The sequence below is a fragment of the Giraffa tippelskirchi genome, chromosome 1, assembly GCF_054371585.1.
Source record: "Giraffa tippelskirchi isolate mGirTip1 chromosome 1, T2T-mGirTip1v1.2.pri, whole genome shotgun sequence".
Lineage (NCBI taxonomy): Eukaryota > Metazoa > Chordata > Mammalia > Artiodactyla > Giraffidae > Giraffa > Giraffa tippelskirchi.
This window is the reverse complement of record NC_137275.1, coordinates 201,609,496-201,635,152: the sequence shown is the minus strand read 5'-3', so window position 1 is coordinate 201,635,152 and position 25,657 is coordinate 201,609,496. Positions and strand designations below refer to the sequence as shown.

Sequence of the window (25,657 nt, the reverse complement as noted above, 5' to 3'; positions counted from 1 at the left end):
CTGCAGTCCATGAGGTCACAAAGAATCAGACACGACTTAGTGACTGAACAACAACAATATAAATTCATATCTATTTCATATATATGTTTGTTATATATGAAAGTTCAAGTCAAAGATTATGTCTAATGATCTAGTATCACAATGTCATCACCAGAATACCCTCCTGGATGACTCACATTCTGTGTTCCAGGGAATGATTTCCTCCTTTCTCACAGGCTGGACCACTACACATGGATGCCCATCAAGCTTGCACAGTTGAGTCTTCTCACTCAACTGCCACTGAAGTCAGAACTGACCTTGGAACCCTGGGGCAGGACCCTTCCAGCCCCAGGGAGCAGCAGTTGGCCTCACACTGGCAGATCCTTTGGACAATTGGATGACTTAGAGCTAGACTTTCAGGCCTTCCTTCTCCACCAAGATCTCCAGGAGGGGAAGCCCTGGGACTGTTCATGTCACTATGAGCAAAGACAGAACTTCCTTATTCTGTAGGCTGAATGATTATAAGCACTTAAAGAATGCATCAGGAAGGTATGTAAGGCCCATCTATAGTTTTTGTCCTATTAATTTACCAGTTGTTGAATCACTAAGTCACGTCTGACTCTTTGCAACTGCATGGATGGTAGTATACCAGGCTCCATGAGATTATCCAGGCAAGAATACTGGGGTGGGTTGCCATTTTCTTCTCCAAATTTACTAGTAATAATTCAATTATACTTTTTAAAAATATATACTAAATGGCATTTATACTTAGAGCTGGATCTCAGGACTTCTGCTTTCAAAATATTTTTAAGCTAACTTTCTAATTTCCCACAGATTATAACAAGAAATAGTGCTTTCAAATACAGATCACACTATGTTTAAATGCACCATGAAATTAATGAATTAGGAAATTAACTGTGTTTATCAAACATCCTTCAATTCACTTTCCTGATTTATCAAGTCTAAAGTTTTGACTGAGACTTAAAATTATGACACTTTCTGTGAACTCTTTTTTGGTGTATGTTTAACAATAACAAAAAAAAGCTGTGTGGCCACAATATGCAAATATAAATATGTATATATACACACACACATATGTATGTGTGTATATACAAACATACCTAAATATCTATTATAACAATTTTTAAAAATTTGAATATAGCCTATATTTCAGTTAATAGTGTGTTGATGTTGAATTTCTAGTTTTTTATTTTTGTACTGTGGTTATATAAGAAGTGTTCTTATACTTAAGTATTTAGGGGGTAATAAATTCTTGTGTCTGCAACTTATTTTCAAATAATTTAGAAAAAAATATGAAGAGTGAGTGATAGACAAAGTAAATGGGGCAAAATTATATATATACATATATGTATATACACACACACATACACATATATATATATGTATCTATATATCTTTTGAGGTTTGGGTATGTTGTTGTTCAGTTGCTAAGTCATGTCTGACTCTTTGCAACTCCATGAACTGCAGCATGCCAGGCTTCCCTGTCCTTCACTATCTTCCAGAGCTTGCTCAAACTCATGTCCATTGAGTCATTGATGCCATCCAGCCATCTCATCCCTGTCATCCCCTTCTCTTCTTGCCTTTAATCTTTCCCAGCATCAGTGTCTTTTCTAATGAGTCAGCTCTTCGCCTCAGGTGGCCAAAGTATTGGCGCTTTAGCTTCAGCATCAGTGCTTCCAGTGAATATTCACAGTTGATTTCCCAAAGGATTGACTGGTTTGATCTCCTTGCTGTCCAAGGGACTCTCAAGAGTCTTCTCCAGCACCACGGTTTGAAAGCATCAATTTGGCGCTCAGCCTTCAGGACAGAAATGGTATGGACCTAACAGAAGCAGAAGATGTTAAGAAGACATGGCAAGAATACACAGAAGAACTGTACAAAAAAGACCTTCACAACCCAGATAATCACGATAGTGTGATCACTCACCTAGAGCCAGACATCCTAGCATGTGAAGTTAAGTGGGCCTTAGAAAACATCACTAAGATCAAAGCTAGTGGAGGTGATGGAATTCCAGTTGAGCTACTCAAATTCTGAAAGATGATGCTGTGAAAGTGCTGCACTCAATATGCCAGCAAATCTGGAAAACTAAGCAGTGGCCACAAGACTGGAAAAGGTCAGTTTTCATTCCAGTCCCAAAGAAAGGCAATACCAAAGAATGCTCAAACTACCGCACAATTGCACTCATCTCACATGCTAGTAAAGTAATGCTCAAAATTCTCCAAGCCAGGCTTCAGCAATACGTGAACCGTGAACTTCCAGATGTTCAAGCTGGTTTTAAAAGAGGCAGAGGAACCAGAGATCAAATTGCCAACATCCACTGGATCATCGAAAAAGCAAGAGAGTTCCATAAAAACATCTATTTCTGCTTTATTGACCATGCCAAAGCCTTTGACTGTGTGGATCACAATAAACTGTGGAAAATTCTGAAAAAGATGGGAATACCAGACCATCTGACCTTTCTCTTGAGAAACCTGTATGCAGGTCAGGAAGCAACAGTTAGAACTGGACATGGAACAACAGACTGGTTCCAAATAGGAAAAGGAGTACGTCAAGGGTGTATATTGTCACCCTGCTTATTTAACTTATATGCAGAGTACATCATGAGAACCGCTGGGCTGGATAAAGCACAAGCTGGAATCAAGATTGCCAGGAGAAATATCAATAACCTCAGATATGCAGATAACACCACCCTTATAGCGGAAAGTGAAGAACTAAAGAGCCTCTTGATGAAAGTGAAAGAGGAGAGTGAAAAAGTTGGCTTAAAGCTCAACATTCAGAAAACTAAGATCATGGCATCTGGTCCCATCACTTCATGGGAAATAGATGGGGAAACAGTGGAGACAGTGGCTGACTTTATTTTTTTGGGCTCCAAAATCACTGCAGATGGTGATTGCAGCCATGAAATTAAAAGACGCTTACTCCCTGGAAGGAAAGTTATGACCAATCTAGATAGCATATTTAAAAGCAGAGACATTATTTTGCCAAAAAAGGTCCATCTAGTCAAGGCTATGGTTTTTCCAGTAGTCATGTATGGATGTGAGAGTTGGACAGTGAAGAAAGCGGAGCACCAAAGAACTGATGCTTTTGAACTGTGTTATTGGAGAAGACTCTTGAGAGTCCCTTGGACTGCAAGGAGATCCAACCAGTCCATCCTAAAGGAGATCAGTCCTAGGTGTTCATTGGAAGGACTGATGTTGAAGCTGAAACTCCAATACTTTGGCCACCTCATGCGAAAAGACCCTAATGCTGGGAAGGATTGGGGGCAGGAGGAGAAGGGGATGACAGAGGATGAGATGGCTGGATGGCATCACCGACTCGATGGACATGGGTTTGGGTAGACTCCGGGAGTTGGTGATGGACAGGGAGGCCTGGCGTGCTGCGATTCATGGGGTCACAAAGAGTCGGACACGACTGAGCGACTAAACTGAGCTTCTTTATGGTACAACTCTCACATCCGTTCATGACTACCCTCAAAACCATAGCTTTGACTATATGGACCTTTATTGGCAAAGTAATGTCTCTGTTTTTTAATATGTTATCTGAGTTTGTCATAGCTTTTCTTCCAAGGAGCAAGTGTCTTTTCATTTTAAGGCTGCAGTCACCGTTCTCAGTGATTTTGGAGCCCAAGAAAATGAAATCTGTCACTCTTTCCACTTTTCCTCCATCTATTTGGCATGATTTTTTTAATGTATATATTTCAGATGCTTCTAACTCCTCTGCCAGCTAAATACATAATAACTTTCCATTTTGTGTCTTAATTCTCAGATGCTTTTAACATAGTTAGACTCACATCAGTCCTAGGAGGTAGAACCAAATTGGTTCCCAGGAATATGTGACCAATGGCTACACTAATCTCACTGTTATGTTTCTTCCCTGCATGTATTTTGTTTGTGTGTTTTGTCTAAACTCTTTTCATTATGATTTGTTCATAAGCAATTATTTCCTTTTAATTTCCCTAAGAAGTTGTTCAAACATTGCATCCAGTTTGCTTCTTTGATTGTTAACATGCAAGAAAGCCCATAATAGAAAATACTTTTTTTCTCTTAAAAGCCCTTCATATTATGCATCACATGTAAATATATGTGAGATTCATGCTTGTTTCAAAAAGTTCCACTATAATTACACTTAATACAAAAGCATCATAATTGAACCTAACAACGTTTCTGGAGATCAGATTCAAACAAATGTATTTTTCAAGTACATTAAATTCAGAATCTTTGATATTACCTCTTATGATTAGGATACACGATGCTCTAAGTATTTGTTAACAATTAAAATATTCAAAATTGTGTCATTTTATTTCCATAAGGCATATCTTTTCTAAGGTGATAAGGGAATTTGCCTACTTACTGGTAGGCATTAATTTTAATCCAACAGAGTCTTTACTTTATGAGAACTACTGCTTCATAAAGATTGAAGTGGCAGTGGAGACACTGAGAGTAGGGCTTTTGTATTCTCTTTGCACTTGGTTAAGAATTCTGATAGTTCCCGGAGGAATCAACCTGCCTGACTTCAGACGATACTACAAAGCTAAATCATCAAGTATGGTACTTGGCACAAAGACAGAAATAAAGATTGATGGAACAAAATAGAAAGCCCAGAGATAAATGCACACACCTGTGGACACCTTATCTTTGACAAAGGAGGCAAGAATATACAATGGAGAAAAGACGATCTCTTTAACAAGTGGTGCTGGGAAAACTGGTCAACCACCTGTAAAAGAATGAAACTGGAACACTTTCTAACACCATACACAAAAATAAACTCATATGGATTAAAGATCTAAATGTAAGACCAGAAACAATAAAACTCCTAGAGGAAAACATAAGCAAAACACTATCTGACATAAATCACAGCAGGATCCTCTATGACCCACCTCCCAGAGTAATGGAAATAAAAGCAAAAATAAACAAATGGGACCTAATTAAACTTAAAAGCTTTTGCACAACAAAGGAAACTACAAGCAAAGTGAAAAAACAGCCTTCAGAATGGGAGAAAATAATAGCAAACAAAGCAACTGACAAAGAATTAATCTCCAAAATATACAAGCAGCTCGTGCAGCTCAATACCAGAAAAATAAATGACCCAATAAAAAAAAATGAGCCAAAGAACTAAACAGACATTTCTCCAAAGAAGACATACAAATGGCTAACAAACACATAAAAAGATGCTCAACATCACTCATTATCAGAGAAATGCAAATCAAAACCACAATGTGGTTCCATCTCACGCTGGTCAGAATGGCTGCTATCAAAAAGTCTACAAACAATAAATGCTGGAGACAGTGCAGAGAGAAGGGAACCCTCTTACACTGTTGTGGGAATGAAAACTAGTACAGCCACTATGGAGAACAGTGTGGAGATTCCTTAAAAAGCTGAAAATAGAACTGCCATATGACCCAGCAGTCCCACTGCTGGACATACACACCGAGGAAACCAGAATTGAGACACGTGTACCCCAAAGTTCATTGCAGCACTGTTTACAATAGCCAGGACATGGAAGCAACCTAGATGTCCATTGGCAGACTAATAGATAAGAAAGTTGTGGTATATATACACAATGGAATATTACTCAGCTATTAAAAAGAATGCATTTGAATCAGTTCTAATGAGGTGGATGAAACTGGAGCCTATTATACAGAGTGAAGTAAGTCAGAAAGAAAAACACCAATACAATATATTAATGCATATATATGGAATTTAGAAAGAATGGTAACGATGACCCTGTATGTGAGACAGCAAAAGAAACACAGATATAAAGAAGAGACTTTTGGAATCTGTGGGAGAAGGCAAGGGTGGGATGATTTGAGAGAATAGCACTGAAACATGTATATTGCCATATGTGAAACAGATCACCAGCCCAAGTTTGATGCATGAAACAGGGCACTCAAAGCCAGTGCACTGGGAAAACCTAGAGGGATGGGATGGGGAGGGAGGGGGGGGGGTCAGGATGGGGGACACATGTACACCCATGGCTGATTCATGTCAGTGTATGGCAAAACCCACCACAATATTGTAAAGTAATTAGCCTCCAATTAAAATAAATAAGTTAATTAAAAAATAATACTGATAGTTCCACTCCAGTTCTAACTCTACCATCATCAGTCAGTTCAGTTCAGTCGCTCAGTTGTGTCCGGCTCTTTGGAACCCCATGAACCGCAGCACGCCAGACCTCCCTGTCCATCACCAACTCCCAGAGTCTACCCAAACCCATGTCCATCGAGTTGGTGATGACATCCAGCCATCTCACCCTCTGTCGTCCCCTTCTCCTCCTGCCCCCTATCCTTCCCAGCATCAGGGTCTTTCCCAATGAGTCAACTCTTCACATGAGGTGGCCAAAGTATTGGAGTTTCATCTAGCATCATATGTAAGTTTAAATCCAGATTATTATTTATTGACAATATTTTAGACATAATCATAAGTTACTAATTGTTTTCCCATGTTCTTGTGTTTCCTGTTTTCCCTATCTCTTGAATTTAGTGTTTGTCTTGCACTAGAGAACATCCTGGAGGGCTTCTTTCAGAAAAGTCTGGGTTGTACACTTCCTACCTCTTTGTATGTCCAAAATTTTCTTTCATTTGCTTTTATACTTGCATTTTTTATTTGCCAGCATCAGAGTTTGCTAGAGAGTGATAGAACTAACTATCCCATTAACTGAGTGATCCTCTGGGAATGGAGGTTTAATGCTATTATATTAACAAAGTAGTGTAGACTGTATACAATGCTTGTGTGTGTGTGTGCATGTTCAGACGTGTCTGACTCTTTGTGACTCCATGGACTGTAGCCTGCCAGGCTTTTCTGTCCCTGGAATTTTCCAATCAAGAATACTGAAGCAGGTTGCCATTTCTTTCTCCAAGGTATCTTCCTGACCCAGGGATCGAATCTGTGCCTTTTGTGTCTCCCGCATTAGCCAGCAGGTTCTTAACCAGCTGAGCTACCGAGGGGCTTACCAGTAAGCTATTTTCCATATGGGCGTAGTGTAGATTTTCAATGATTACATTAATATTTAAATTAGTCTCTATGAAGAAACAGTTTGGAATAGTGACTTTTTTTTTTTTTTTTAGATAAATAGAACAGTATTATGGACTCTATGGGAGAGGGCGAGGGCGGGATGATATGGGAGAATGGCACTGAAGCATGTAAATTATCATAAGTGACTTTTCTTAATTAAGTCAGTAAAACTGTAAGCTGAGCGCCGAAGAATTGATGCTTTTGAACTGTGGTGCTGGAGAAGACTCTTGAGAGTCCCTGAGACTACAAGGAGATCAAACCAGTCCATCCTAAAGGAAATCAGTCCTGCACATTCATAGGAAGGACTGATGTTGAAGTTGAAACTCCAATACTTTGGCCACCTGATGGGAAGAACTGACTCATTTGAAAAGACCCTGATGCTAGGAAAGATTGAAGGTGCAAAGAGAAGCGGACGACAGAGGATGAGATGGTTGGATGGCAACACCGACTCAGTGGACATGAGTTTGAGTAAACTCCGGAAGTTGGTGAGGGGCAGGGAGGCCTGGTGTGCTGCATGCAGTCCATGGGGTTGCAAAGACTGAGCAACTGAAGTGAACTGACTGAAAACTATCTTTGCCTTGAATTAAAGATTTCTCCAACTACATGATCTGAACCTGGAAGTCGTCTACTCTTGTCCAGTGTGTCCTAAATCTGATCAACCATTTCACATTTTCTATGAGCATTATAAAAATCCAGGATATATATTTTGGAGGTATCTTTAGATTTTTACTCTTTTCTGTTGGTCATAAATTATTTGTTATGACTCTTTAAATACTTTATGCTAAGATTTGCTGTCCTGTATCTTTCTTTATCCTCATTTAGGTTGATTTATTTTTTTCCATGTTTGCCTTTATCTTTTATTTTCTATATTATAGCATCAAGGATGAAAAAGATTCTCAGAACTTGATGTTAGAAAAAACCAAAGAAGAGGAGTCTTTAAGAAATTCCAGCTTTGTTTTAGGAGCAAGAGTGAGTGTCAGTCACAGGCCAGGAAGGCTCATAAAATGGAAAAAAGGAAAGCTAAAATGATGATAAAAAACTTGCTGAATAATCTCAGTTCATTGGATTTCAACCTGAAAAATGCCTTTTCATAAGAGATCATCCCTACCTTTTTTGGAAAGGAGGCAGTTATCAGAATTATAAGGATAAAAATGAGACTGTTCATATGAATTTTTAATACTATCCCCAAATTTATTGAAAAATAATACATTTTAGCAATCAGTTTTCTATTTACTAGTCAAGAAAACTAATAGTCCCTAGCACCTCCTAACTTTTTCTAGAGGTGATTTAAAATTTTGTAAATTTAAGATGGAACTCAAAACCTACTTACCTGATTTTGTAGAAAATGCCAGGGTCAATGGAGCAATATGATAAACTGGATATGTCAGCTATGATTACGTTGGAGTCAGCTTTGGAAAGAGAGCAAATTTCCAAAAAGATCCTGCCAGAGGCTGTGCCAGTCACTCTAAACTGGTGAGACCAACTGATATCATTTTTAAAATAATTGTTTTATAATCTGGTTGCAAAGTGTTGAGTTTACTTTCTTCCTAAGACATAAAGTATGGCTGTTTTTAAAGAATAGATTTATTTCTATGAAAAGTGATGGAAGTTTGAAAGCAATTAGTTACTTTTAAAATATGTACTTTCAACAGGCTTTAATTGATTCCAGTATCTCTACAAAATGATATCAATATACTAAAACCTAAATCATCTGTGAATGAAATTTCTGTTCTTTTCTCCTTATTTGCAAAATTTCCTTGATTCACAGGTACCCCAAATCCTCTAGTAAGAAATACCTTGTATATGTAGAAAAAATGTTTTGAATAGTAATAGAATGAGGTAAACTCAAATTGTGGGATATTTCCCATGGACCTTTAATTATTAAATGACCTTTAAGTTCTACTGAGGTTAGTTTCCATATATTTTAAATTATAGCTGTAATTTGCACATGGCAATATGTATATTTTTTAAAGGGTGCCTCTCTCCATTCTGTTTGCTGGTCAGTAAAGCAGTTTGTTTCATTCTTACCACAAACATAGAGCAAATTAAACTCCAACAATGTGTATGACAATATGATAACCATACAAATAAACAGTAAACATAGCTAATAAATACATCAGTGTATTTGAGGTGATGTAGTATCGGAGAGTAAAAGGAAAAAAAAGAAAATTCAAAACCAGTGTGAAAATATAAACATGACACCTGTTTTGTACATCAATGTGCTCCAAAAGAGTCATTTCAATGAGTCAAGAAGAAATATAAGCCTCCGAGGGCCTCTTTCAGGCTTAAAGACTAATTCACTTAACTGTCATCATTAACATTTGAATCAACTTCAATGCAAAAGTTGAAATACTTAAAGCCAAAAGCTTCATATGTTACAAATGATCCAGTTATAAGACCAGTGTACTTCATTTAAACATGAAAAAGACATTCCTCAGTGTGTGGATGATACAATGTAAAGAGCTATCTGTGTAATCTTCAAGAAAAAACCACATTGTTTCATCTTACGCACAGAGCATCTCAGTTCACACATTTGCTGGAAAGTAGGCATGTAAATCAGACAGAAAATAGTATATGTATATACATTTATTTGCTCTATTATTTCAATTCCCTATGAAACAAATCCTGATACATTTTATGTGGAATGTTGTAAGTAATAAATTCAGCTTGTCTGAAGTCTCTAACTGCATTAGCCCCACATTCCAGTTAAGTGAAATCCACTTATAGGTCAGTCTCCTGCACTTTGCATTTAATGGTGTCTTCCCTTTTCTCTGCCTCTTTTAGTAAAATGAAAGCCAGAGAGAAGTTCCAATCTGACCTGTGGTTAGAAATTGAACACCCGAATAAAGGTGAGAAGCTCAGATCTAAAAGGGTATGGGGCTAACTGTTGCCTAAATCAGTACCTATTGCATTCCATGTCCATGAGTCCAGTTAACTACAAGGGAAAAAGTTTACTATGCAGGTGGAAGATTAGCTCTCATAAGCCAGCTTGGAGCCCAAGGTTAAGGTGTGTCTGTATGTTTACTCTTGTTTGATAAAATATTCAAAGAGTCATTTTGTTTGGGTTTGTTTTATACAACTTAGAGATTTTTCTATCACAGTGGAAGGAAGCAAAGTATTTTACTTTAAGTGGAATTACCTTTTATAAAGACCTTTTAGTAATAAATTTTTTTTATTTTATACCAGTCACGTCCCAGTTTTGGGAAGCTCCCATGTGTCACAGCATAAGACAAAGCCACTCTGGCAATGGGAAAATCTGCTATTCAAATTAGACAGAGTCAGGGCAGTGCATGTCTGTGTTCAGAGCTGTAGGAGTCAAAGTGGGGAGATGGCGAAGTGCAGCTGAGGAGACATCATCATGGGAGATGCCTCAGATTTGCATCAGGATGCTCCTGATCCTCCTCCACTTTTTTCCCATGGTGCATTTTTAAAGAAATTTTTAATTGGAGGATAATTGCTTTATAATGTTGTGTTGGTTTCTGCCATACAACAATGTGAATCAGCCATAAGTATACACATGGCCCCTCCCTCTTGAACCTCCCTCCCACTCCCCACCCCTCTAGGTTGTTACAGACCATCAGGTTGAGTTCCCTGTGTTATACAGCAACTTCCCACTCGCTATGTATTTTATACGTAGAAGTGTATATATGTCAATGCTACTCTCTAGTTCATCCCACCCTCTTCTTCCTCTGCTCTGTCAACAAGTCTGTTCTCTATGTCTGCATCTCTATTCCTGCCCTGAAACTAGGTTCATCAGTACCATTTTTCTAGATTTCATATATATGCATTAATATGTATTTGTTTTTCTCTTTCTGACTTACTTCACTCTGTATGACAGACTCTGGATTCATCCACATCACTACAAATGACTCAATTCATTCTTTTTTATGGCTAATACTCCATTTTATATAGAATTTAATTAAAAAAAAAAAACTGTGGGTGTTACCTTTAACTGCAGGGATATTTCATTTTCTCAACAGAAACTGCTTCTTACGCAAATATGTTAGTGGAGCTTCTACCTGTCTGAGTTCACCTTTGCTTTCACTCCACAGTTTTTTGGTTCCAGTTGGATTGTATCAGAGTGGGATGAACCTGCAAGAGCTGATCAACATTCTGGAAGGGAGGGAGTAGGTGAATCAGGAATTCAGGATAGGCAAACTCTGGAAGTAAATATTTGTCCAGTAAATATTTGTGGGTTGACTTTCTATGGACAGTAGAAGAAAGAATTAAAAAGAACTTGAGTATCCTTACAAAGACAAGAACCAAGATAGGTCCTAATTCAAGAGAGGGGCAGAATAAGTGATGCACCGAATATAGAATAAGCGATATAGCAAGTTCAGGTGGTGTTGGCCTCAGGGCAGATACTCCAGCAAAGGAATCAAGGCCAGAGTATCGTTCACTACAGAACCTGCAGATGGGGTCCTTTAGGACCCCAAAACCTTGATGAGTGGGAGTAGTGCTAGGCTTAACATTTTTTTGAAGGAACCTAAAAACAAAGACTATATATTATCACAATACTTTATCAAGTTAACATTTTAAGCTTTTAACATGAATTTTTATTTTTCAGTTCAGTTCAGTCACTCAGTTGTGTCCGACTCTTTGCAACCCCACGGACTGCAGCACACCAGGCCTCTCTGTCCATCACCAGCTCCTGGAGTTTACTCAAACTCATGTCCATTGAGTCGGTGATGCCATCCAGCCATCTCATCCTCTGTCATCCCCTTCTCCTCCTGCCTTCAATCTTTCCTAGCATCAGGGGCTTTTCAAATGAGTCAGTTCTTCCCATCAGGTGGCCAAAGTATTGGAGTTTCAGCTTCAACATCAGTCCTTCCAATGAACATTCAAGACTGATTTCCTTTAGGATGGACTGATTGGATCTCCTTGTAGTCCCAGGGACTCTCAAGAGTCTTCTCCAGCACCACAGTTCAAAAGCATCAATTCTTCAGCGCTCAGCTTTCTTTATAGTCCAGCTCTCACATCCATATATGACTACTGGAAAAACCATAGCCTTGACTAGACGGACCTTTGTTGGCAAAGTAATGTCTCTGCTTTTTAATATGGTGTCAAGGTTGATCATAACCTTTCTTCCAAGGAGCAAGCGTCTTTTAATTTCATGGCTGCAGTCACCATCTGCAGTGATTTTGGAGCCCCCCAAAATTTTTATTTGTCACAGTTTCATTTGTCACAGTTTTATGTTTACCATTATTTTTTTCCCTGAATGGTGCAGAATAGTACAATCCTTATGCAGTATTATGTGACATTTCTGAACACATCTCCTTATTTGACTATTAAGAAATTGTGTTAGCGATTTAGAGCTGGAAAATTCACACTCATGGCAATATCAGTTGTTAAATGTATGCTTATTAAAGACGGTCTAAATTCATACTTTTTCTTCTCTCGTATTTAAATAAAGCTATAATCATACCATAAGATTTTATTTTTTAATATATTTAAAGTTAGTACAATTGCTAAATAATAATGTGTGGAATTTCTTTAAAATTCCTTTAAGGAAAAAAAAAGGAAACTTGTAGTGAATATTTTATTCTATCTAAATAAATATAGCCTTTATACTTTCATTAAAGTTTTAAGTATAATTAACATCTGTTTTATTCTGCCTGTGTTCTTCTTATAGATAACTTAGGTTAAGAAATACATACATTTGACCTTCCATATTTGTGAGTTCCATGTCTGTGGATTTACCCAAACTCAGATAAAAAATACAAAATAAAAGATTTCTGGAAAGCTCCATAAAGGAAAGCTTGACTTTGCTGTGCACCAACAGCTATTTACATAGAATTTATATTGAATTTGCCAACTTCCAGCAACTATTAACAAAGTATTTACATTGTATTCAGTACTATAAATAACCTAGAGATGATTTAAAGTATACAGGAGGATGTGGGCAGGTTATTACATGCAAATTGTACATTACTTCATGTAAAGAACTCGAGCATCAGAGGACTTTGATATCTGCAAGGGGTACTGGAAGCCATCTCCTGTGGTTACTAACAGATAATTGTACTCGGTACCTGGGAGGAATAATTTGAAATCGATTCCTGCTGTGGGGAGAAGCTAACATAGAAAAAGCATCCATCATTGGCATGATCATATTGCTGAAATCCCCTTGAGGCTTCTAAAAATGTTTCAAAATTTATTTAAATGTAATACTCTTAAGGAAAACAAAGCAATGACTTGACACACAGGAGTTAATTCATAAAAACTTACATAATTTATTTATATAGTTTCATTAGAAGTATACCATAAATTTGCTAAAATTATTTCATTTGAGATGCATAATTCTCAGATATATTTAATATGTAAAAATAAATATAAACCTATTTTGATTTAAATATGTATATATATACAATAAGTCAGCAAATTTGGAAAACTCAGCAGTGGCCACAGAACTGGAAAAGGTCAGTTTTCATTCCAATCCCAAAGAAAGGCAATACCAAAGAATGCTCAAACTACCACACAATTGCACTCATCTCACACACTAGTAAAGTAATGCTCAAAATTCTCCAAGCCAGGCTTCAGCAATACGTGAACCATGAACTTCCAGGTGTTTAAGCTGGTTTTAAAAGAGGCAGAGGAACCAGAGATCAAATTGCCAACATTTGCTGGATCATCGAAAAAGCAAGAGAGTTCCAGAAAAACATCTATTTCTGCTTTATTGACTATGCCAAAGCCTTTGACTGTGTGGATCACAATAAACTGTGGAAAATTCTGAAAGAGATGGGAATACCAGACCATCTGACCTTTCTCTTGAGAAACCTGTATGCAGGTCAGGAAGCAACAGTTAGAACTGGACATGGAACAACAGACTGGTTCCAAATAGGAAAAGGAGTACGTCAAGGCTGTATATTGTCACCCTGCTTATTTAACTTATATGCAGAGTACATCATGAGAAACACTGGACTAGATAAAGCACAAGCTGGAATCAAGATTGCCAGGAGAAATATCAGTAACCTCAGACATGCAGATGATACGACCCTTATGGCAGAAAGCGAAGAACTAAAGAGCCTCTTGGTGAAAGTGAAAGAGGAGAGTCAAAAAGTTGGCTTCAAGCTCAACATTCAAAAAACTAAGATCATGGCATCTGGTCCCATCACTTCATGGGAAATAGATGGGGAAACAGTGGAGACAGTGGCTGACTTTATTTTTTGGGGCTCCAAAATCACTGCAGATGGTGATTGCAGCCATGAAATTAAAAGTTGCTTACTCCTTGGAAGGAAAGTTATGACCAACCTAGACAGCATATTAAAAAGCAGAGACATTACTTTGTCAACAAAAGTCTGTCTAGTCAAGGCTATGGTTTTCCAGTGGTCATGTATGGATGTGAGAGTTGGACTATAAAGAGGGCTGAGCGCAGAAGAATTGATGCTTTTAAACTGTGGTGTTGGAGAAGACTCTTGAGAGTCTTTTGGACTGCAAGGAGATCCAACCAGTCCATCCCAAGGGAAATCGATCCTGGGTGTTCACTGGAAGGACTGATGCTGAAGCTGAAACTCCAGTATTTTGGCCACCTGATGCGAAGAACTGACTCATTTGAAAAGACCCTGATGTTGAGAAAGATTGAAGGCAGAAGGGGACCACAGAGGATGAGATGGTTAGATGGCATCACCAACTCAATGGACATGAGTTTGAGTAAACTCCAGGAGTTGGTGATGGACAGGGAGGCCTGGCGTGCTGTGGTTCATGGAGTTGCAAAGAGTCGGACACGACTGAGTGACTGAACTGAACTGATGTATACTAGGGCTTCCCAGGTGGCACTAGTTTTAAAGAACCTGCCTGCCAATGCAAGAGATATAAGAGACATGGTTTCGATTCCTGGGTCAGGAAGATCCCCTGGAGGAGGGCATGGCAACCCACTCCAGGATTCTTGCCTGGAGAATTCCTTAAACAGAGGAACCTGGTGGGCTACAGTCCATAGGGTCACACAGAGTCAGACATAACTGAAGCAACTTAGCACGCACGCATGCACATAATAAGTCAGGTTATCTCCAAAAATATGGTCTGAAAACAATTTTAAAGAGATTAAGGTTGAAAAAGGCATGAATGTTAGTTTCAGTTTTCTCATTTATAAGCTGCTTGCTGTTGTCTTCCAGGTTTAGTGCTACAAGACCCAAGTTCATCTTCCTTGGCACTTTTTAATACAACTTCTAATGCCATGGCTCAGTGTGAAGTAAGTACTAAACTTCTTGGGTATGTGGCTGCAGCCACTTCAGAAGTCACTGATGCTCTCGGAGTAGCACTTCCCTTTGCAATAAAACTCTTTTTTTTTTTATTAATTTTTTTACTTTACAATATTGTATTGGTTTTGCCATACATTGACATGAATCTGCCATGGGTGTACATGTGTTCCCCATCCAGAACCCCCCTCCCACCTCCCTCCCCATCCCATCCCTCCAGGTCATCCCAGTGCACCAGCCCTGAACACCCTGTATCATGCATCAAACCTGGACTGGTGATTTATTTCACATATGATAATTTACATGCTTCAGTGCCGTCCTCCCATATCATCCCACCCTCGCCCTCTCCCATAGAGTCCAAAAGACTGTTCTATACAGCTGTGTAATATCATTCCACGGGAGAAGACTGAAGGCTTGACATAAGCACATAACAAAGAAACAGTTTTCATGGAAGTAAGGCTGCAAGTTTATGTAGGCTGTAAAGTCATCTATATTAAAATTAAAATAACAAAATATTTTACATTGTGAACTCTGACACACATGAAGAAAAGTACATAAAACACTTCTGTTACCTGCTCTCGGGTGAAGATTGGAAACATGATTGATGCCCCACAAGTGTGCCCTTCCTCAGAAAGAGCAAGCCCTCTCTTTCTGCTGGAGACAATTGCTACTCTGTTGCTCACCTTGCTTTTTGTTATGTTTTTACACTCAATGAATGTATGCATCCCTAAACAAGAGGATTTAATTTTAGAATGTAAGTAGAATCACACTGTACACATTCTTTTGTGTCACAGCTTTGAGTGGGTGAGTCTCATTTATGTGTAGTAATAATATGTTCAACTGTATTTCAATATATGTGATCATCCATTATGTGAATATACAGTAGTTTATTTACCCACTCTGTTTTTGGGGAATCCTTGGATATGTATCTGGTTCCAGTCAGGAAACTAAGAACTGTAACAGTTAATAGAGATGTTTCATTTTATCTATTTATTTTGAAAAACTTTATTTAGGTGCAATTGATGTACAACTGATGTACATATTTAATGTATACAATTTGATGACTTTGGACATACACATACACCCAAGAAAATTTCACCACAATCAAAGTAGTAGATATATCCATTACCTCCAAAAATTTCCTTGTGCTTCTTTTTATTGTTGTTGTAGGAACACTTTTGTCCCCTACATTGCTTGCTGGATCTTAGTTCTCTGGCCAGGGATTGAACTGAGGCCCTCAGCAGTGGAAGCAGGGAGTCCTAACTACTGCACTGCCAGGGAATTCCTGTAAGAACACTTAACATAAACCCTCTTAACAAGTTTTCAAGTACACAATGCAGTATGGCTAGCTATTGGCACAACTTTGTATAGCAGATCTCCAGAATTTATTCATCTTGCGTAAGTGAAACTTTGTCCTCATTGACAGACCTTTCCCCACTTTTCCTCTCCTCTAGTCATCAGCAACCAGCATTCCTCTCTCTACTTCTACGAGTTTGACTACTTTAGATTCTTCCCATAAGTGGAATCATGTAGTATTTGTCATTCTGTAACTGGCTTATTTCACTTACCTTAATGTCCTCTGGGTTCATTCATGTGAAAGTGGAAGTATTAGTTACTTGGTCGTGTCTGACTCTTTGTGACCCCGTGGATTATGAATGTCCAGGATTCATTTCCTTTAGAATTGACTGGTTTGATCTCCTTGCAGTCCAGGGGCCTCTCACGAGTCTTCTCCAACACCACAGTTCAAAAGCATCAATTCTTTGGCGCTCAGACTTCTTTATGGTCCAACTCTCACATCCATACGTGACTACTGGAAAAACCATAGCTTTGACTATATGGACCTTTGTCGATAATGTCTCTGCTTTTTAATATGCTGTCTAGGTTTGTCATAGCTTTTCTTCCAAAGAGCAAGTGTCTTTTAATTTCATGGCTGCAGTCACCATCTACAGTGATTTTGGAGCCCCCCAAAATAAAGTCTCTCACTGTTTCCATTGTTGCCCCATCTATTTGCCATGAAGTGATGGGACTGGATGCCATGATCTTAGTTTTTTGAATGTTGAGTTTTAAGCCAGTTTTTTCACTCTCCTCTTTCACCTTCTTCAAGAGGCTCTTTAGTTCTTCTTTGCTTTCTGCCATAAAGGTGGTGTCATCTGCATATCGGAGGTAATCAATATTTCTCCTGGCAATCTTGATTCCAGCTTCATCCAGCCAAGCATTTCGCATGATGTACTCTGCATATAAGTTAAATAAGCAGGATGACAATAAACAGCCTTGACATACTCCTTTCCCAATTTGTAACCAGTCTCTTCGCAGCACCAAAATCTGTCTTAGGGTTCTCCAGAGGAACAGAACCAACAGAGTTTATATCAGTATCTATTTGTGCATCAATATCTCCTTCTAGTTATGTTCCATAATCATGTGAGCCAATTCCTTATAATATCTGTATCTTTTTATGTTCCTTATGTTTATATATATATATGTTTTAATCTTTTATTTATTTAAGGAATTTATTTATGATCTATTTATGTGAGACAATTTCTTATAAAATCTGTATCTTTTATCTATCCTTATGTATATTTATGGGCTTCCCAGGTGATGCTAGTAGTAAAGAACCCATCTGCCAATGGAGGAAGCATTAAGAGATATGGTTTTGATCCCTGGGTCAGGAAGATCCCCTGGAAGAGGGCATGGCAACCCACTCCAGTATTCTTGCCAGGACAATCCCATAGACAGAGGAGCCTGGCGGGCTATAGTCCATAGGGTAACAAAGAATTTAACACAACTAACAACTAAACAACAGTTAAATGAGATCGTAAGAGTGAGACCCTTGTATGATATATCAGTGGCCTCTTCCATATGAGGGCGCAGCGAGGAGCTGGCTGTCTGCAAGCTAGAAAGAAAATTCTCACCAGAAGCCAACCACACTGGCACCCTGATCTAAAACATCCAGCCTCCAGAACTATGAGAAATATATGCCTGCTGTTAAGTCACCTAATCCATGGTATTTTGTTTTGGGAGCTGTAGTTGACTAAGACATTCCCCAAATTATTTTATGTGGTTAATGTAACCTCATACCAAAACCCGATAAGGAATATTTTAGAAGGAAGATTATAGTCTAATCTTACTGGTGAACATACAGAATTCTACTTTTGACATCAATGAGTATTTTGTTGGTTCTGTACCTGTTGTGAAAAGTACAGGTTTTGTCTTAACTGAAAACACAGCTTTAAATTTTAGCCACTCATTAAAAGGTTATCTAGGGTAGGGCTAGGATAATGATGCTTATGTGTTCATTAAAGATAAAGGTATACAATCCAGGATTTTTGCTGAAGTTACAGAAGCATTCTTTGAACTTTAGTTTGAAATTTAACAAGAACATGCATGGCTTCAGCTGTGCTGATTGCCATGGCATTCCTTGGAACACTTCAAAGATTATATACACTGTTTTCAGTACACTTCATCACTTTTGCCCAATGGTAGAACATCTGCACCATACACATACCAAATCTGACCTTTTGTATACTCTTAGCTATACAGTGGGAATTCTCATGAAATCCTGAAATTGTTGAAAAAAATTTTAAGTCTTTAAAAATAGTTGCTAAACACAATAAAAAGAATAACTCAGCATGATCAATTTGGTATTATAAAGACCCTGATGCTGGGAAAGATTGAAGGCAGGAGGAGAAGGGGATGACAGAGGATGAGACGGTTGGATGGCATCACCGACTCGATGGACATGAGTTTGAACAAGTTCCAGGAGTTGATGATGGACAGGGAAGCCTGGCATGCTGCAGTCCATGGGGTTGCAAAGAGTCAGACACAACAGAGTGACTGAACTGAACTGATACACAAAGTTTCACTTTTGAAAATGAATCAACATAACACAGTAACAGATTAAAAATATAACACAGTAACAGATTAAAAATATTAAAAGTCTGGCTCAGTCTCTTGTGGGGTCACTGCTCCTTTCTCCTGGTCCTCGGGTGCACAAGATTTTGTTTGGCCCTCCAAGAGTCTGTTTACCCAGTCCTATGGAAGTTCTGTAATCAAATCCCACTGGTCTTCAAAGTCAAATTCCCAGAGGGTTCTCAGTCTGTTTGCTGGATCACCAAGTTGGAAAATCTGTTGTGGGCCCTAGAACTTTTGCAACAGTGCAAGAACTTCTTTGGTATAATTGGTCTACAGTTCATAGGCTTGGTGGCTCTATGGTGGGGCTAATGGCAACCTCCTCCAAGAGGACTTATGCCACACACTGTGCCTCCCAGGTCTGCGGCAGCCAGAACCCCTGTCCCCACAGCAGGCCACTGCTGACCTGTGCCTCCACAGGAGACCCTCAAACACTCAAAGGCAGGTCTGGTTCAGTCTCTTGTGGGGGTCACTGCACCTTTCCTCGGGTCCTGGTGCACACGAGGTTTTGTTTGCACCCTCCGAGCATCTCTGGCAGTTATGAGATTTGATTCTAAATGCGATATCACCCCTCATACCATCTTGTTGGGACTTCTCCTTTGCCCTTGGACACAGGGTATCTTTCTTTGGTGGGATCCAACATTCTCCTGTTGATAGTTTTTCAGCAGCTAGTTGCAATTTTGGTGTCTTGCAGGAGAAGATGAGTGCATGTCCTTCTACTCCACCATCTTGATTTTCATGGATTAAAAATATAAATTATATAATTTCAATAAAAGCATAAGAACATCTGAAAAAATTCAACAGCCTTTTATGATAGAAAAGCAAAACCCTTCTTCCCAATCTAGAAATAGAAAACAACTTTCTTTATCTGATCAAAAATATCAGCACCAACAACAAAAGTCATATATAATAATAATATTTAATATTATATAATTATTATTATATGTTATATAATATTATTATCCTCCATTCTAAGTCACTTCAGTCATGTCTGACTCTGCAACCCTATGGACCGAAGTCCACAAGGCTCCTCTGTCCATGAGATTCTCCAGGCAAGAAGACTGGAGTGGGTTGCTATGCCCTCCTCCAGGGCATCTTCCCAACCCAGGGATCAAACCCATGTCTCTTACCATCTCCTGCATTGGCAGGTGGGTTCTTTACCACTAGCACCATCTGGAAAGCCCTCTTTACCACTAGTGCCACCATTATATATATAAATAATTATATATAGAATAATAATTATATATGTATATGACTGTATAATGGTGAAATACTGAAGCTTTTCTATTTTTATATTTATGAACAAAATTTAAAATGAAAAGTATAAAGTGAAAAAAGTATAAAAATGAAAAAATAAAAAAGTTTTATGTTTATGAACATAAAGTTCATTATGAAATTGAGGATCTTTTCCATAAATTATTAGAATTATTAAGAGTTTAGCAAGGTGGTTGACTACTGTATCAGTATTAAAAAATCAATATACAGAGTATATTATATGTACAGAATATGTTGACTACAATGTCAATATACAGAAATAAATATATGTCACATCGATATACTCAAATGTATCTCTATGAATATTAAATAATATGAAGTAATTATATTAGAATATTAAACAATTACCTTTTTAAACACACACCATTTACAATAGCATAAGGAATCAAATATTTAGAAGCAAATCTAACAATAGCTAGAAGGCTTCTAGGAAGGAATATTATAAAATTTAAAGAGGGATATTTGAAAAGGCCTAAGTTAAATAGTAAGTCTATAAGACTAGATTGAAAGACTCAATATTATAAAGATATTAATTCTTCATTTTTTTATTAATTATTTTTTTTATTGAAGGATAATTGCTTTACAGAATTTTGTTGTTCTCTGTCAACCCTCAACATGAATCAGCCGTAGGTATACATATATACTCTCCCTTTTGAACCTCCCTCCCCATCCCACCCCTCTAGGATGATACAGAGCCCCTGTTTGAGTTTACTGATAATATATCAATTCAATCAAGATTCCATCAAGATTAAAGATTTAATATAAAATATCAAGATTCAATATAATCCTGATAAAACTCTATTCTCTTCATGATATTTGTAGTGTGGTCACACATCTGTTCTCTACATCTGCATGTCCAGTCCTTCCCTGCAAATAGGTTCATCAGTACTATTTTTCTAGATTCCATATATATGCATTAACATACTATATTTGTTTTTCTCTTTCAGACTTACTTCACACTGTATAAGAGGCTCTAGGGTCATCCACCTCACTACAACTGATTCAAATTTGTTTCTTTCTGTGGCTGAGTAATAGTCCATTATATATATATTATTGTCTATATGTATATTATATATATATATATATATACGTATGTATGTACATATATATACATGTATATTATATATATATATATATATATATGTATGTATCACATGTTCTTTATCCATTCATCTTTCAATGGACATCTAAGTTGCTTCCATGTCCTGGCTATTATAAACAGTGTTGCAGTAAACACTGGGGTACACGTGTCTTTCTGAATTGTGGTTTTCTCAGGGTATATGCCCATAGAGGGATTGCTAGGTGATATGGTAGTTTTATTTCTAGTTTGTTAAGGAATCTCCATATTGTTCTCTGATGCTTTTGATGTGGAGCATTTTTAAAGTCTTTACTGAATTTTTTCAATATTGCTTCTATTTTATGTTTTTGGTTTTTTGGCCACAAGGCTTGTGGGATCTTAGCTGCTCAGCCAGAGATGGAATAGGCACCTCTTGCACTAGAAGGTGAAGTCTTAACCACTGGTCTGCCAGAGAAGTCCCAGAAATTCAAGATTTATTATAAAACTACAATCTGTAAATTAAAATAGTATGGTATTTGCAAAAACATAGATACATAGACCAGTGGTGTATGACAGTGCCCAGAAAAATTTATATTAGAAATACTTAATTTATTATAAAACTGGGACTGTAGAACAGTGAAAAATGATCATCCAAACACAAGCCTTAGAGTAGAAATAGATATTTACAACACTACAAATAACAAAAGCTCATATCTAGAAATATAAAGAGCCCTATAAATCAATAAGAAAAAGACAGTGAACCTGATGGGAAAGTGGCAAGAAATTTAACAGGCTACTCATAAAAGAGGAAATCCAAATAGACAATGAATATATAAAAGTTATAAACCTCATGAGATGCCACTAGTGAAAATAAATCGCTGAAATAGAATGATTACAAAAGCAAGTGTTGGTGAGTGTTTGAAGAAATATAAATCTGCATATTGTGTAATTCCATTTCTAGAAATATATCCTGTAGGAATGCTTGCATATTTTATGCCAGAAGAATAATTGTAATAACTAAAACACAAATGTCCATCGAAATGAATGAAATAAAGAAATTAGGCTATATTAATGTAATGAAATACACTTTAGCAATAAAAATGAATAAATTACAGCTATACACAACACCATGAATTAATCTCATTAGCATAATGTTGAGTGAAAAAAGTCAAGCACAAAAGACAACACACTATGAGCAAAATTAAAGTCTGCATTTTGTAGTCTCAGCTGGTTGGTAGTGATGCTCTTGGCTAAGAATGCCCAGGGCATTCACCTGGGCCATAGTACTTGTAGTGAGCGCCACACACAATCCTCTCCATTAACACAGGGACCACTGTGCGTCTGGCCCAAGCCTTGTGGTTCTTATTATGATAGCAGGATGCACTTAAGTAAAAACTATAAGGGAAATTTGAGGAACATGATTGATCACTCACAGGCCCTGGAGGGTACATGGCACACCTAAGGGCCACACAACAAGGTGGCAGATAGAATGGGAGAGAAAGTAGACCAAGAGCTCTGATTTTACTAGTATAGAGGGTGGGGTGTCTTGAGTTTCAGGGTTTCACTCTATGTTGCCTAATTTAAAGCTTAAAAGCAAGATTCAGGGGATGGGAGAGGACAGATGGGTCTCTCCCATGATCAATTACCTAGTACTGAGAACTTTCTGAAGGGAATCTTGATTGGTAGGAGTAAATTAACTCCTTATCTACTTGTTTTGCTGGTAGCTGTGTCATATATCTAGCTGGCTTATACCTACAGTAATGCTCTTGGCCCTCCCAGGGAACAAGTCTGTTAGCAATGTTGTTCAGTCACACAGTCGTATCCAACTCTTTGCAACTCCATGGACTGCAGCACACCAGGCTTCCCTGTCCCTCACCATCTCCCAAAGTTTGCCCAAGTTCATGCCCATTGCATCGGTGATGTCACCCAGCCATCTCATCCTCTGATGCCCTCTTCTCTTTCTGCCTTCAATCTTTCCCAGTATCAGAGACTTTTCCAATGAGTTGACTCTTGGCATCAGATGACCAAAAGACTGGAGCTTCAGCTTGAGCATCAGTCCTTCCAATGAGTATTCAGGATTGATTTCCTTTAAAATTGACTGGTTTGATTTCCCTGCAGTCCAAGGGACTCTCAGGAGTCTTCTCCAGCACCGCAGTTCTAAGGCGTCAATTCTCTAGCACTCTGCCTTCTTTATGGTCCATCTCTCAAGACCATATGTGACCACTGGGAAGACCATAGCCTTGATTATATTATTAGCAATAAGTGACTGCCAATCTTGCTGGTTTTAAATTTCCAGCCTGGTGCCTCAGATGGTAAAGAATCTGTCTGCAATGCAGGAGACCCAGGTTTGATCCCTGGGTCGGGAAAATCCCCTGGAGACGGGAATGGCTACCCACTCCAGTATTCTTGCCTGGAGAATTCCATGGACAGAGTTGCCTGGTGGGCTACAGTCCATGGGGTTGCAAAGAGTTGGACAGGAGTGAGCGACTAACACAGTGTTAGGCTCAAGTATTTTATTGGGAGCCTTGCTGATCTCTAAATTATTAGCCACATAGAAAACTGTGTGTGCATGCTCTGTTGCTCAGTCGTGGCCAACTCTTTGGGACCCCATGGTCTGTAACCGACGGGCTCTTCTGTACATGGAATTTTCCAGGCAAGAATACTGGAGTGGGTTGCGATTTCCTACTCCAGGGGATCTTCCTGATCCAGGGATCAAACTCACATCTCCTGCATCCTATGCATTGACAAGTGGATTCTTTATCACTGTGCCACATAGAAAATTGTACCTGAATCAATCCAACTTTTTAATTCTCCACACCAAAAAAAAAAATCAATAAAATATATGAACAATAAGTCATATTAACAACAGTGGTCACATGAATTAACAATGGAAGATACGGTATCCAACCTATGAAAATGAACAGGGTATTTGGGGATTTAAGCCGCCACAGCCACCACCACCATCATCTCATGCATATTAAACATTATGTGTAAAGAAAACAGCAAAACTCTCTCTAGTACCATGTGAACACTCACTGTGTATATGCAACCCCAGGAAGGCTGACCTATAGCTTCACCTCATCTTCCGATTGAGCCTCACTTATATAAAAATCCTGGAGCTGCCTCTGCATTTTAAGAAACTTTATAACTTTGGAAATCACTAAATTATGCACTACATGATCTTCCAAAGTAAAGTCACAAAAATTCTGACCATAATAGATGTTGACCCCTGGGTGCCAGTATTTCTATGCTATTTGAGGTTTACATTGGTGCCATTAGTCACACAACCATGATCAGTTTCATTTACTTTCATTTAATGCCTAATTCACTGTGGGTGGGAAAAATTCTTGTCTACCTTCTATTGGTCACTGGCTGGGCCTAAGACTTCTGCATAAGACAGAATAACAGGAGAAAAGCATACACATTCTGTTAAATTTTTACATGTACATGGGAGCCTTCCCAAGAGAAAGAAGACCTTAAGCGACCAGAGTAAGGAAGCTTTTATACTTTTCTAGGCAAAGGAACAATATATTTGTGAAGAAACGATAAGACAAAGGGATTTGGGTTGTGAGTCATGAATGGTGAAGTAACAAGGAAAATATGGGTAATTTAACAATCGTATCTTTGTTTATGCAGCCTTCCTGGCCTTGAATTCCATATTTCTGGTGATAAAGTTTTTCCCTCCTCCTGGTACAGGGAGGGTGATTTGCTCAGGGAAGATTTGTATCCTTCTTCCTTCAGGAAGACAAAGGAGAGTCAGAGTGTCCTTGCATGGCTGTTTCTCAAGTACTTTAATTTAAGTAATCAATATGCCAAAGTGACATACTTGGGGTGACATATTCTGAACCTCTTCGCTAGGTGCCCTCAGGCACAGAGTTCTTATCTTTAGTTTCTGATTCATTTCTCTATAATCCACTGTGAATGGAATCCACCTGCTCAATTTTTTTTTTTAATGTCATGGTGCTTCCACATGGAATGGAATGATGGATGTGAAACAGCACATTCTGAAGGGAAGTGCTCAGAGGTGCAGGTTGGAGCAGCTGTGTTCACCATTGAAGGATTATGGCTACAGTTTTGCATGTTGACATACTTCTTATAAAAATGCTAAAATTACAGTTTTATCACCCATTATTGGAAAGTAATGTTATGTTCATGACTTCTGTTAAGAGTGCTGAATTCTATACAGTGATCTCTTGAATTTTTGTTTTCCCTAACTT

At 38.2% G+C, this 25,657-nt stretch overlaps 1 protein-coding gene across 9 annotated transcripts in view; it reads left to right on the top strand.

Moving 5' to 3' along the window:
* The first annotated feature begins 366 nt into the window (after positions 1–366).
* The window catches only part of LOC145518869 (serine/threonine-protein kinase MRCK alpha-like), a 62,495-nt gene continuing 37,204 nt past the window's right edge, over positions 367–25,657 (top strand). For 3 of the 9 annotated variants that reach the window (XM_081524014.1, XM_081523969.1, XM_081523960.1), the window contains exons 1-6: positions 367–528; positions 7,600–7,722; positions 7,886–7,979; positions 8,353–8,483; positions 9,795–9,859; positions 15,119–15,195. In XM_081524014.1, the coding sequence (XP_081380140.1) occupies positions 458–528; positions 7,600–7,722; positions 7,886–7,979; positions 8,353–8,483; positions 9,795–9,859; positions 15,119–15,195 (561 nt within the window). In that variant the 5' untranslated portion in view covers positions 367–457. The remainder of the gene's footprint in view (positions 529–7,599; positions 7,723–7,885; positions 7,980–8,352; positions 8,484–9,794; positions 9,860–15,118; positions 15,196–25,657) is intronic. The other 6 variants (XM_081524025.1, XM_081523983.1, XM_081523978.1 and 3 more) reach the window with 3 other exon arrangements.